The sequence below is a fragment of the Asterias amurensis genome, chromosome 20, assembly GCF_032118995.1.
Source record: "Asterias amurensis chromosome 20, ASM3211899v1".
Classification (NCBI taxonomy): domain Eukaryota; kingdom Metazoa; phylum Echinodermata; class Asteroidea; order Forcipulatida; family Asteriidae; genus Asterias; species Asterias amurensis.
This window is the reverse complement of record NC_092667.1, coordinates 378124-393119: the sequence shown is the minus strand read 5'-3', so window position 1 is coordinate 393119 and position 14996 is coordinate 378124. Positions and strand designations below refer to the sequence as shown.

General features: G+C 40.4%; 1 protein-coding gene across 1 annotated transcript in view; it reads left to right on the top strand.

Annotated features, from left to right (window-relative positions):
* LOC139952112 (zinc finger C3H1 domain-containing protein-like) overlaps positions 1-14996 on the top strand; it is a 44033-nt gene that overhangs the window by 17123 nt on the left and 11914 nt on the right. Inside the window, exons 13-23 of the mRNA XM_071951069.1 lie at positions 21-195; positions 852-1037; positions 1700-2514; positions 3449-3580; positions 4049-4284; positions 7952-8225; positions 9501-9684; positions 10303-10491; positions 11485-11640; positions 13631-13806; positions 14029-14146. Coding sequence (XP_071807170.1) covers positions 21-195; positions 852-1037; positions 1700-2514; positions 3449-3580; positions 4049-4284; positions 7952-8225; positions 9501-9684; positions 10303-10491; positions 11485-11640; positions 13631-13806; positions 14029-14146 — 2641 coding nt within the window. The remainder of the gene's footprint in view (positions 1-20; positions 196-851; positions 1038-1699; positions 2515-3448; positions 3581-4048; positions 4285-7951; positions 8226-9500; positions 9685-10302; positions 10492-11484; positions 11641-13630; positions 13807-14028; positions 14147-14996) is intronic.

Genomic DNA, 14996 nt, shown 5'->3' with positions numbered 1-14996 from the left:
TGACTATTTAAATCCAATAGAATGACGGCTGAGAAAGATTGTAGGATTCTTAGTGCCTTAGAGAAACGGCTTCAGAAAGGCAGCTTAAGTCTTCGACAGATGGAAGTTAAGTTAAAACGTCTTCGAGATGATTTAGCTGTAGGAGAGATCATTGCTGCTTCCCATCGCTCACAAATAAAGAAATACAATCTACAGGTAAAGTTACTTAAAAGTAATTATGTTGCATTCATACAATGGAGAGAATATTTTCATCGAAAATTCCACATTATTTTAGACAGGAAGGTTGTATTCGATCATAATTTTTATTTTATTTAAAATTTTGAGATTTGCTTGTTGTGATTATTATGATAAACTCAAAAATGAAGTTTACTTGGTATTCCTCATTTTGACAGAGCCGGTCGCAAATGTTAACTTATTAATCGCAAGTGACCCCGCCGGCGAAGCAAGCGGAAGCGGCATTGTTAGCTTTGTCCTTCCGTGTGTGTGCGTGGGTGTAACCATTGTCCAAGTGATCACTCAAGGAGGACATGGCATAGAGTGTATCAGCTCCAAACTTGGGAGTGTGGATTGGTCTTTGGATCCCCAGAAGCCTATTGTTTTCGGACCCCCTTTGTTAAATGTAAAAGTCATTCTGGCTAAATAAAAAGTAATGTCATCCATATCAACTCCCAACTTGGTTTGTGGATTGGTCTTTTTAACCTCGTTGTCAAACATGTCAAATGGTCAAGGTCATTCATGCTTTACCAAAAGCAATGTCTAAGTGGGACACTGTAACTCAAGAATGAAGTTATAGTCTCAGCGGGGCATTTGTGTTTGTCAACACACCATTCTTGTACTTTCATTTTTTCCAGAGACATCTGATTCAGAATAAAGTCCGAGAGCATATGACCAAAGAGACTGAGCTAAGAGAAAGCCTTGCTACGTTAAAGGGTGTGGCTATTGGAGAAGTTGGCCAATCACAGTTATTGTTACAAGTTGCTCATCGTATTCCAACAACAGCGGTTGTGAATGGTGGAAAACAGAAAGTCAAAGCTAATGTAAGTCACATACAACTATTTAACAGCGCCAGCCACCAACCAAGGTCATTACCACACAGTGAAGACCGGGTACGAACACTGTTATTCCCATTAATAAATTCCTTTTTTTAGCGAATTAAACGGCTAAAATTGTCCAAATTTTGTGACTTTTCTCTCGGTGGTACTTCCAGACATGTTCAGGGGCCATATTTGAGCTTTTGATGGTTCTTTCGTGCATTAATCACATTACTGATCTTTGAGACCAGTGACTCTTTTAAATAATGATCTGTTCAGCGCCATTCACTGGGGTCAAAGGAGGCAAATGATTGGACGATAACTGTTCCTTGTGCATTAAAACGCGCGCATGAGCTCGGCGTCAGTTTATACGCGCGCACATGTTACAGGCGCGCACTCAAAATTGATACATTTTCAGCGCGCGTACAAGTAAGTGCGCGAAGTTGCAATGAAGCTCACAGGGATATAAATCAGCGTGCGATACAGTGCAACGCGCAAGGTTTACACAATGTATGCTGATTTAGTGGCCACTTATTTGCGATTTTCCAAAGCCGGTCTTTATACCACCGTTAACACTCCCACACGTGACCGCGTTTTGACCAATCAGAGGCTTGAAACCGTCCAAGGTATTTATTAATATATCTTAAACCATTATGTGTTTGTTACAGGTCAAAAATACTGCACTTTTACCAGCATCAGGCAGCTCTGAATCGGAACTAAAACGTCTGCAGCGCCTTGAACGGGAATATGCAAAGAAACTTGAGCTATTGCGAGAAGTGAGTAGCAAGCAAGCAGCTACAAGGATGAAGCCTGTCCCTACCGCAGTTCGCATCCTGACAACCAAAACCAAACTACTGAATAAGAAACCGTCCACCCAGCTTCTCCTTAAAGACAAGATTGTTCTTGGGAATGATACACCAACAAACACTGATAGTGAAAGTGATGTTGAGAAATATCTGAGAACTCAAACTAAACGGCGCCGTTCCTTCCTTGATGACAATCCTTCCCTGAGACCAAACCTGTCTTCCAAATCAGTACCTCTTGACAGTAAAAAAGCCATTAAGCCTACAACATCACGGACTAATACACACAGTAGTGACTTGGAAATTTTGAAGAGAAAAGTTGAAAAGGCCAAAGATTCTAGCCAATCTACATCGAGTAAGCATCGGAAAGACAAATCAAGTACATCTACAAAAAGAGAAACTCTAGTGGAGGGGTTAACCATGCCCAGTGATGAACAGATTAAACGATTAAAGTGTGCACTGTCGGAGAAATCCAAAACAGCTCTGGACTTTACTCAACTAGCCTCACATTTTGGTATAGGATTAGAAAGGTCTGTATTGAAGGAACAGTCAGTGAGGAGAATGGATGAGATAAAGATGAGGATCATTAACGATGAGGAGAAGGATGAAGTGGAAGAGGAGAGATTGACATCTACTCTGATGAAATACAGAAGTCCTCTTTTGCGCTTCCGCTCATATAGGTAAGAAATGTTATACCACTGACCACTTAACTGTACCTCATACATGTCATACATATTATGATTTGAGGCACTGCATGGTGAGGTACGGTTTGTGGTAACACCATTTGTGATTACTTGCCAGTCTCCTGACAATGACTAGAGCAAGCTAGTCGAAACGTTGAGACCAATTTAAGAACTCACTCCGTGGTAGTTAATAATGATCCTAAAAGTAGTTGTCCCAGCCAATTTTCTATACCTTCCGCCCAGGTAGTATTTTAAAAAAGCATAACAGTTCTGTTCAGAACTTAGAAGTCTCCCGAACAATCCGATAAATCTACTCCGCGGTAGTAGAATATAGAAAGACAGTTCTCTAAGAACAAGCTCCTCCTGGTAAGTAGATAAACACATGGTGTTACAGCAAACCAAATATATACAGTACTCAAACATATTCATGACCGAGAGTCAAAAATATCTCTGGTCCAATAAACATAACATGCCAGATGCTATCTTTGCTGTTTACCAAGCGCGCGCACGCACGCAAGTATTCACGCACATGATAAATACATGTACGCATGACAAGTAGACTGTCGCCCGGGCAACAGTCTATTTTTCATGCGCTTTACGGTGTTGGAACTGTTCCCTTGGTGTTGTACACATGCGCCCAGTCAGCTTTTGAGTGTTAAAGTACAGAAATAAAACTTCTGAAAACCACCAGTTCTTTTCGAAACCACCACTACTCAAAAGAGATATTGACATGGTGTTACTGCAAACATCTCTTAGTTAATGTACGTGGGTCAGAGGTCAACATTTCCTTGGTCCAGTGCTTTCCATTGAGGTGTCGTATCAAAATGGTGCATGTAATGTAAGTTTGGGGCAAACCTAGTTGAAAGTTTGTAATTTTCATAGTTAATTATTTGTCTGCATTTAAAAAAAAAAAATGAATCTTTTGTTACAGGTTAAGTCCCTTTTTTGTGAAGGAAGCCAAGTTGTCCAGATTGTCGCCATCGTTCAGTCACAAACTGGACCCTATGAAGGTCTTATGCAAGTTTGAATTGAACGGTACCTGCAATGATGATGACTGCCTGTGGTAAGTCTCTGATTGGTTATTTCAATTCTGTATTGTGACAAAAAGGTGTTGCAATTGTGTAAATGCTAGCTCCAGCAGTGTCTAACCAACTAGACTACCGAGATTGCCCAGTAGCTAGAAGCAGTATGATAAGACAGTGCTCTGGAATTGCAAAGGTCGTGGATTCGAATCCCACCCAAGCAATATGCCTGTGATTTTGTTCACAGAGCTTGGGAAAGTACTGAGTATACAATATATATCTGTGTGTGGGTAAATCCAACAATAAAAACAGGAGGTTGTTTCTGCAGTATGTTGTGGCAAATAGAAATAAGTTTATACATGTACATGTAGTAAAGGTTTGCAGTAACACCATGTAATGATAAACTATAAATGCTAATGCGAATAAGATACGAAGAAATAAGTTTCTTCCAAAACCAATGATTGATCAAACATTGACTGGCCGACAATGTGTGTTTATTTGATTGACAGGCAACATATGAAGGACTATGAGCTGTCAGATCATGAGATCTATGCAGATATTCTTGCCTATACCCCAGTGGTTGCTAACAGTAAAGACTGGCAAATTGAAGTCAAACGAGAACAACGTGTCGTTGATTACATCAATAAAGCAGTCAAGAAGAGCAAGAAACCTGAGAATGCTAAGAAACAACGAGAAGCTCTGTGCCGAGCCTTCGCTAATGCTGTAACCACCAATACCAAAAAGAGTAAGCTTTTAATCATTTTTAGCCTTAAGGCTGATTTTTACTTCCTGCGAATGCGGAGCGAGTTTTGACGTTAAGTAATAAAAAGTAAAATAAAAAACTCAACTGTTGCGAATTATTCATTGCGAATTTGTGAGGTCAAAATTCGGATAGCATTCGCAGGAAATATAAAACCAGGCTTTACAATAGTGCAAATTGTGTAGTATTGAAAGGAGTATTGATTTACCCTCTTTTAGTGCTAGAATGCAAAAAAAATGAAACTACTTTGCAAAAGACTAACATATTACAAAGATTAGTAACGTACAAACTGAAGCTAAATTGATACTAACTAGCGGGATGCCGCGCTTTGCGCGGCACCCCGCTAGGATATAAAAATCCTTTACACAAATATTTTGAAATGTGGGTGAGGGTGTTATACGCCTCTCTCAATATTTATGCATGGCGTCATAATTCTAACCCAAAATGAAGCTATTTCGCACGTCCACCACTACTTGCAGTGGCTGTACCCACCTCGTTTTGGGTTAGACAACGTACCAAATGCATCTAGAAACTATAAGGCTCCCCCGTGATCCTTATAGGGGTCTAATATGTTGGGCCTCCCTAACGTTACACGTTTTTCAAATCAGCGTTGATAGGTGAAACTGACCATTAGCCAGCAATAACTAAAGTTTCTTTTGTACTACACTACCAAAACTTTCTCCACACACTCAATATACATTCATAATGCTTGCATTTCCTTTTTAAAAAACATCGTCAAAAATGACATTTTTACGTCCCACGATACATAGCGTTGCTACAGCACTATAAGTAAAGCGAGTTTTTGGAACATGCTGTGTGCCACAAAGCTAATTTATCTACTGTTTTTTTTTTCGGGGGGGGGGGGGGGGGGGGCGGGGGTGGTAAGAGCGTAGGCCTCTTTTTAGTTTATTGTCATCTGAATTGGTCTTGTAAACTTTCTGGTCAATAGGCTGCATGTATAACGGGAGCACTTAACGTGAACGTCAAAAAAGTGTTTTGCAGGCAGAGATGCCAAGTCCAGAGGCTAGCTATGTGTGAGATTTTTCAAAGCTCAACCCCCATCCCCCCGGAAAAAAAATTGCCAGTTTAAAAAGGCCTTTTTAAATCGCCGCTCAACCTTTTTTTTTTTTTTTTATAAATAAATAAAACAATGTGAAATTTAATTGTGGACAAAAAGTGTTTCAAAATGCCTCCTCAGAATAATTAAAACTCACTTGAGGTACACAGGAGATGTTGATGGTTAATGTGGAGGTTCGATTGTGTCAGATTATATCCTTCCAAACTTGAAAAAAATAGACTAAAAATGATGTCCAAAATCAATCGCTCACTTCTTCTGCCTGTTGTGTCTTCGCTAGTGGAGCGCATTTCAACGAATTTGCTAAAAGAATCGGAACAAACTTGTGCGCAATAAGCGTTTTGCGCTCTGCCGAATTTGAGCTGAACCTACTGGATGAGCAAAAGCGTGTGCAATCTGCAAATTTGCGCTCTGTTTGTACAAATTTTGTACAAAAAATGTCGTTAATTTTTTTCCCGATTTCGCCCCAATAATGGTTGATGTGCGTGTGAGCGTGAGACAGAGCCCAAATGCGTGAGTCTCACGCCTAATGCGTGAGACTTGGCAGGTCTGGTTTTGTTTTATTGTCACTTTGGGCTTATTGCATCTCGCGAAATTTGAACGACAAACGACACAATTTCTGACCGCGTTCATGTTCACGCTGCTCTAGGAACAAACCTCCATACATCCCATATCTCTGGAACCCTATATCGTACAAACTAAATAAAAACGATAAACTCGTCCCCACTCCTTAATTTTCTCTAACTTATTTTACTTTCAGAAAGCATGTCAAGTCATGTTTAGGGTTTGTTACGTCCAGTTTGGGTCAATAGACAAACTCCTAAAAATGTACCCCATTCAGCCGCACGAGGTCTCTTTTGTTAATATTATCTCCATCAGTAACCAACCCGACGGGCCGATAGCTAAATTAATCTTCATAATGGATTTGGCAAAATGTACATTCTGAGACCTGACCGACACACTGCTCTAACCAATTTTGTGAATGGACTTATTCAAAAGGAAACTTAATGTTATTGCTTAACAACTTTGACCAAATGCAAAGCAAAGTTTTTTTTTTACAGCTTCAAAACAGCCTTTGACGTGTGTGTATAAGTTTCACCATAGAGTAAGGAATGGTTTCACAATTCTACCGCCATGGTTAAACTCTGAAACTGCAACATTATACCTCCATGAACAGACCGTATTCTAAAACGGTATTCATGTACCCATTTGAGTTTACTGGCAAAAGGTCCAAGGTCGCCACCCACTGTCAACCTAAAGTGGTCCCACGGCGACCTTCTTCACCAAGCAACAGGTGGCCTGTCTCAAACCAGACAACACACCACTCACAATACACTGACCAGAATGGCTCTTTGTGTAAGGCCCCCCCACCCCCAAACTGTTATTAATTGTAAAGTTCCCTTAGACACCTTCCAACCTATAGCCGGCCCTACCCAATGTTTCCAAATTATTAAGCTTCCGTTTGATCCCATCCTTGTTCATCATGATAATTCTCATGCCGTTTGGAAGTGAATGCAAAAGTAGAATATAATGATCCACACAAACATGCCTCGAAATTGCACGGTTTTCCTTTTACCTCGTCGACTAACACGGTCGGCCATTTATGGGAGTCAAAAATTTGACTCCCATAAATGGCCGACCGTGATAGTTCGCGACGTAAAAGGAAAACCGTGCAATTTCGAGTGATACTTGTGTGGATCATTATATTCTACTTTTAAAACATCTTTCTAACCATATGCATTTCATAACAAACGGTTTCAAACGCTTTTAATAGACCAACTCGTCCGATCCAAGGCAACGTGTTCCTTTAATTTGAAATAGCATTAAACTGGTACATTTTAAGCCGTGCAGGATAGAAAATACCCATGCAGCCCAATTCACGAAACGCTAGGATTAATCCTATCTCGAGTAAGACATGTAAGAACGGGTTACCCGTCCTAATTAAAGGATGGGTGCAATGTGTCCCAACGTCTTCGGATACGGAACTAAACTAGTCCATAGTCCTAAGATTAATTTAAGAGATCAATTGGTGAGATCGACGGCTGTACATGCAGGCATATTCCATGGGATTTTAACCCAACATTCTGGATTGGAGGTCAGATGTCTCAACTACAAATACACTCTTGAGTTTAAAGCCAAGATTGAATTCAAATGTTGACGTCACAGCCCTGTTTTTTTTTTCATGAATTGAGATACCTCACCAGAGATTGAGATACCTCATTGTTGATACCTCACCATGCAATGCCTCAAATCTTGTACACATTTCAACTAATACAAATTATTCATTGTGGATTTGCGACGACAAAATTTGTATCGAATTTGCTTTCGCAGAAAGTTTTCACTGGGCTTACCTCTTGACGATAGTGCTAGTACCAGTATTTTGGTGCCTTACACTGATAACCACTTTATACATGTACATGTTATAGTTGAGCTTTGAAAGACAGACACAAAAGAATATACATTTTATTGAAATATATGTACATTGCCATCCTCTTTCTGGATAAAACCGTTGTTTATCAACAGTTTTAGTTAAATTGTTGTTTAACCCATTTAATTTGTTTTGTCATTTATTTCTAGCATCCTCCGGAGTGGTAATATCCCAACCTCGGAGCTGGTCACCGCAGCAGGCCCCAACTAACCCACCCCCATCTGACTCCACCCAGGATCCCCCTATTGTCCCTAGGAGTAGTAAACAAACTGTTAATATCAATGTAGTTCCATTGGGTGGTGAAGACTCTGAGAGATATTACTTGGGAGATGAGATAGCTGAGCTTGAAGCTGCTGTTGTGGAACAGCCTAATGATGTTAAGATGTGGCTGAAACTGGCTAGTAGGCTTATTGGTGATCACAGGTAAAGCACTCAGTTTGTATAGCCCTGGCGGCCTTACACTTTCGTGTTACAGTGACGTTCTGGATATCAGGCTCCATTTCTGGGGCGGAAAATTTTCAAAGCTTCATAATTCAAATCTCACCTGCAAGGAGCCATCAATTTCAACGGATTCACATTCCATGGCAGCATACATTTTTCTGTGGTGGGTTTTGAAGTTTCTTTATGGTTGGGAGCTGCATTATTTCGACCAGCTTTGAAAACTTTCCACCCCAGAAATGGGCCTTAATATGTAGGACTCTGTATCTGTGTACCGCACAGAGGAAGAGTCCTACATGTACATGTATATAGCGCTAACAGTTTGTATACTGTAGGCCGTATTGAATAACACCTCTATTGCTATGAAAGAGGACAGGCAGTATGCGCATCTAAGCCCCACATCAATGATGCACGCAGCGCTCCTGGTTTGATCATAGATATAAAATATAATACCTATGGGTTTGATTTTGATGGCACACACTCGCTCACAGACGCCATGTTGTGGGACAGGTATTTGAATCGTAATGTCATTATTCAATACGGTCTATACATGTAATAGTCAGGGATGAGATTCTTCCTTTTGGCGTAATTCCGATTTTCCGATTTTGAAGAACCGTCCTTTTTTTCCAGTTCAGACTTTTTAAAAATATCTTCAACTTTGGCAAATTGACTTTTGAAGCGGGGGGTCGAGTCATATCCTTCTTTACTAGTCTGCCAGTTGAGTCCGAAAATTCCTAGTCACTATAAATGTCCCCATTTTAAGGTAGTAAAATCCCAAAGAGAGAATGTTTTTAAGTTCGAAAATGGTTTGGCAAGTGGCTCAGATTGCGATCGTTTTTTGTACGCTTCCAAAATTGTTTGTATTATTACATGTGGTCTAGTTAAAGGCGACTCAAAATTTAGTTTGACAGGTCTGGCCAGCCAGTGAATATAGTTAAGGGAAACCCCTGTTTACATGTGTTTACATCCAGTGATGAACAAAATTCAGTCTTTTTCATTTTTTCAGAGTCTCATCCCACATACATTGTACATGTTGTTGCATCAAAACAAACAACAGAACACAATGGAGAGGTTGTCTCTCTGCACCATTTTTATTTATTGACTTATTTTTGATTTGATTTTTATGGTGGGAGGCATAGTCAAAGATAAATTTGGATAGATACCGCACATATTCACTTTAAAATCTGTGTGCTCTATTAAAGCAAATTTGTTGAGATTTATGCACTTACAAAATGATTTGAAATATTTTTGATTGTTCAGTGAGAAAGCGGACATAGACCGAGGATTGAATGCATTGTCAAGAGGCCTAGAGGCAAATCAATCCAGCTCTGAGTTATGGATTCACTATCTGTGTCTGTACTCAAAGAGAGATGATCATAGTGACCTAATGGAACTATCGCAACAAGCTCTACAGTTTGCACCCAGCTATGATTTATACTGGCAGGTAAGGATGTCATTGACCTTTTCAGAGAAACTCATTGCGCAAGCACTAACTGTTGAATGAGGTGCATGCTGGTCTAGCTAGCGATCAAACCTGATTGCTAGCTACATGTAGACCAGCTTATATACTTCATTCAACACCTAATGACTGTATACCGAGTATTTCGCTAAGGTCTATGGCTGAGCGTTTTAGAGTATCAAATTCAAGTTCTGGTGGTTAAGTCATAGAAGTGTGGGTTAGAATCCCGGTTGTGACACATGCGTCCTTGAGGAAGATGCTTTGCTACAATTGCTTCTCTCCACCTAGGAGTATAAATTGGTACCTGCGAGGGTAGAGGTTTATATTATATTATAAAAAGCCATTGGAGCGCCACAGCAGTTCAGGGCTGTATAGACAATGTGGTCTATGTTTACATTCAAACCGTTGAAAAACCACTGTATAATGTAGTCATGTTTCGCCTGGCAAAAAGACGCGTAGTCATGGTTAGATTGCATACACTTTCTAGCTGGCTGCCAAAGGTTTTGCCGATGGTATGCGCGCGAATCATGTACTCCACAGATGGTATAGTGACTAAACGATTACAACTTTGTAAGTTTGACAATACTCTGCTTCTCTACACAGTGCCTTGGCTTTGAGGATAGCTTCTCTGCAAAAGACGCAATCTGTGAAAAGATGATCTCCTTCTTCCAAAGTGATGAGAGTAAGAATGTAACCATCGATGGATCACATGGTCTGTTAGAAGTATTAGTGTATAGAGTGCAGTTATACATCATGACAAGAAGGGTAAAAAAAGCCATCTTAGTACTCAAGGTAAGGTGTCGGTCCCAACCATAGAAATAGAACCCGGAGAACGCTGAGCTCGGCTGTCGTCTGTGGACGCGGCGAATCGATACGCATGTATGCCAAAATTATCATTGCGTGACACGCGTGTATGGCAAGATGGCATCGCACATAAACCGTTTCTAGTGTTTTCATTGGTCAATGTGACGTCTACTGTATGGCAAAATATTTTGCTAGACACGGGTAAAAAAATGGCGTTCACTCGTCCACAACGAAACTGCACGCACAATGACGCATTACTTCGGGTTCTATTTCTATGGTCCCAACCTCGTTCCCTGTGGTGTACGATCTCGCCACGTTATTTTTTTACTTGTCCCCAGATTGCATTGCTCCATCGTAACCCCCTGGAAGTGTGACTTGAAAGTATCCAAATATATGGGACATTGAAATAAGTCCTGTTATTGCGCAGCTCCATTCTGCATTGGGCGTTAATCTCGCACAGGTTGGACGTGCTGTGTGGACAGTTGTAGAAAACTTGGCGGTCAGTGTTGCGTGAAAAATCTTTATACACATGTGTTTCGGCGTAAAAGACTTATTGAAATTTCATTCCATTTAAAATTTTGTGCGATTATGATAGCCAATCAAATAATCGAATCGGAGTTTCCCTTACAAGGGTTAGAGATGGCGCGCTGCCCATGGTAGCACCTTGTTACCATGGGTAGCTGGCTGTATTGATACCTCTCGCCACTTTACCCCTGTAGGAAACGCTAAAAACTACAGTGATTGGCTAACCAAAAGTTACTGATTTGCAGCACGCTTGTTAAAAGTTTTGAGGGCTTGTAGGGCGTTTGTCCGGCACTTGGAGTACACTGCAGAGTACAGTTGTTTGTCATTAATTTTAACAAAACTACAGGCAATTGGAAGTGATATGTGGCTAAGCAATGTTTCCATCCAAATTAATTTGACATTTCTTTCTCAGCAATGTACCAAACAATGGTAATGCTTTTTTACTATTTCTGGTAGGATGCTTTATTGGATCCTGGCTCATCCTCCCAGTTCTTGACATCATCAGATCGCTGTCTAGCGTGGCTTATATACATCCATGTTATTGAGTTCCAACGACTACCATCACAACTCTTTGACCCAACTGGTAGCGGCCTTGGTCAAATTGTCTGCAAGGTACACTTTATATGACCTCTTAATGCCCCCAAGCAAATTAATCCCTACCACTCCCCCCCCCCCCAACGCTTTAAAGGCAGTGGACACTATTGGTAATTACTCAAAATAATTATTAGCATAAAACCTTACTTGGTGAAGAGTAATGGAGAGAGGTTGATGGTACAAAACAATGTGAGAAACGGCTCCCTCTGAAGTGACATGGTTTTTGAGATGAAGTAATTTTCCACGAATTTGATTTCGAGACCTCAGATTTAGAACCTGAGGTCTCGAAATCAACCATCTAAACACACAACTTTGTGTGACAAGGGTTTTTTCTTCTTTCCATATTATCTCGCAATTTTGACGACCAATTGAGCTCAAATTTTCACAGGTTAGTTATTTTATGCATACATGTTTGTTGAGATACACCAAGTGAGAAGACTGGTCTTTGACAATTACCAATAGTGTTCACTGTCTTTAACCAGTTGGCTTCATATCAATGAACAGTAAAGAATGGTCACAAAGCTTTACACTCTATAACCAACCAGAACTGTGAAGCATTACATAGCAAACAGTTGAAGTGAATGACTGTAGTAAACCTTTATTTATCATTGTATATTTATTGAACCATGTCAAATATGCTTGTTTAAACACACACTTACATGTAGTGCAACATTTTATGCTACAAAAGTTTTCAAAGACTAGTGCCCGCTCGGGAACTAGTTTCCGCAAAACACGCGCGTGCGATCACTAGACTATTTTCGTTCATCCCACGTGACCGTGTTTCAGCCAACCAGAATACAGAAAAAGCAAGAGGTATGTTATAATATACAAATATTGACTGCTTCGAGTGCTATGGTTAAAACTATGACTCCCGAGGTGATCCCCGGAGCGTTCTATTTTCCCGAGGCGAAGCCTCGGGAAAATAGAACGCTCCGGGGATCACCGAGGGAGTCATAGTTTTTAACCATTGCACGAGTAAAAGCAGTCAATATTTGTTTTATAACACCCCAAACATTTCTAAATACTGTACTATTATTATTAAGTTACAGACCTGAATGCTACAATCCACGGACGACGCGAATACAGATTGCAGACACTTTTACTTACTGTGCTACATGTAGTGTCGTGCAATCCGAAATGGTTACGGACTATTAATTTATCATCCTCGTACACGCAACGGACGTCTGGGTACTGCACGCCGTGTGCTAGTCTGTCGGACTAGCGCACGGCGCCGTGTGCTAGTCTTCGGACTAGCGCACGGCGCCGTGTGCTAGTCTTCGGACTAGCGCATGGCAAACCGACGCACTATCACACGGCCGTCGTCTAGCAAAACTAAGACATGTCATGTGACGCGCTCTAAACCAATGAGCAGGCAGAATACTTGCAAGGGGTGTTATAAATCATTATATACGTACCACATCATTTCTCTTTATCACTGTTATTCTTCATCATGCTGTTTTTTTTTCTGTACACTTTTAATACACCCCTTGGCTGACAAATAAGGACACCTCTTGCCATCATGAGCTTCTTATTTTTATTAACACTCAATTATCTTCATAAAACTGTAAAATATCCCAAGATGAAACAATATGTGATGTACAAAATGGTCACTCAGTCCAAAACAGACATCTTAAGCCTGGTTCATACTTCCTGCGAGTGCGAATGCGATACGAATTTTGACATCACATCCCTGTTTTCGCAGCGAATGTTTCACAGGAGTTGAGCACATTGCAACTGATGGCAATTAAGTCAAAATTCTTATCACATTCGCTGGAGGTATGAGCCGTGCTTAAATCGGTGGTTTGCACGTGTTGAAATTGTGTTTTTGGCTTGGGCTCTATTTTCCATTTTTAGATTGCGTCTTTTTCCGGTGTATTTACATGTAGCTCCAAAGTGTTTCATAATCACTGTACTAATAAAGTCCTTTTGACTGCAAATCTTCAAACTGTTTTATAGGTACGATCTCATTTTTTATTTTTTTTCTAAAATAATTCATTTTTTCAATCAGCGGCCGTTGATATTCCAGTGGGATGGCTATGCAGCCGTTCATTCAGCAGAGGGTGTACATGCAAGTTTCCAGGCTCTAAAGGCATGCAGTAACAAAGATCAATCTGCATCAGATAACATCAAAGACTGTATGCCTCTTCATCGCAACCTCGTCATGTTGGAACAGCTAGCAGGAAAGTAAGACTTAGTATTGACTCGTATTGACTTGAATTTCTGCCCTTGATATCAATGTTGCCAATCCAAGGCTGGATGAACTAAATAGTCTGTTTCCTATTTTCTAAATGATTATTAGCATTCATTATTGTTATTGGATCAGAGGCAGCATGATAAAGGCAAGACTTTGTATGCAGATTGATTGATGTCATTTTGAGTGCATTATTTGTTGATGTTTACCACCAGACATGAGAAGGCAGAGAAGCTTTGCATGAGGTTACTAGATGAATGTCCACATAACCCTGATGTCTGGATGTTACTGATTGAAGTCCATAAACACCAAGGATCTAGTCATCTGGATCAGGTAATCATTAGTCTGTAAACTCTACTTAGCAAATTTATCTAGCTTGCAGAAGGTTCTGATAGAGCTTAAAAGCTCTGTTTGTTTGTAAGTCTGCATCATGTGTGTGTAAAGCCCCTTACACATGACAAACAAAAACTATTGACCATCCTTTTGGGCGCAAGTTGTCTGTCCAAAGGTTGCATGTGATACCATGACAAACATTCACACGATCACATACACTACATCGCGTTCCCGACGTTCCTTGTTTGTGTGAGATTGCACTGTTGTTTATTTACTAGTTCACTGGTGCTCTGTCAGTGTCTGCGTTAGGTTACCACCGATCGCTTTCTCGGAGCGCCATTTGTGGTTTTTATGCGCTTTCTCAGCACCCAGAAGAAGAATGTAGCCAAAACCATTTTGTCGGAAAAGGCACGTTGAAAAGCCAGTTTTAAGGCTTTCTTGATCGAACGCTTCTTGGTCATAGCACGAAAGGTTTGAGGAAGCAACTTAAAATAATTGGCACCAGCTACATTTGTGGGGGGATGCCATTTTGATGGGTACCTCAAATAAACAAACTATCTTTATTCTCTGGGTTGATGACATAGCATTTGTTATACATGTATATGTACATGCAACCATTTTAGTAATTCAGCCTGTAAAGCTGACATACTTTTGTGTGTATCTTGACATGAGTCCAATTGTTTCACCATTTAAAGAGATTGCTAAAAGCTGAAAATTAAATTGGTCATGCATGTTCACCGTAGAAGCTAGTGTTCCCTTTTGAACAAAGAATTGCCTTGTGGTGTCCAGTTTGATTGGGTTATGGTTGACTTGTGCAAAAAGCGTCCCTGGTTCGATACCCGGCCAGGGC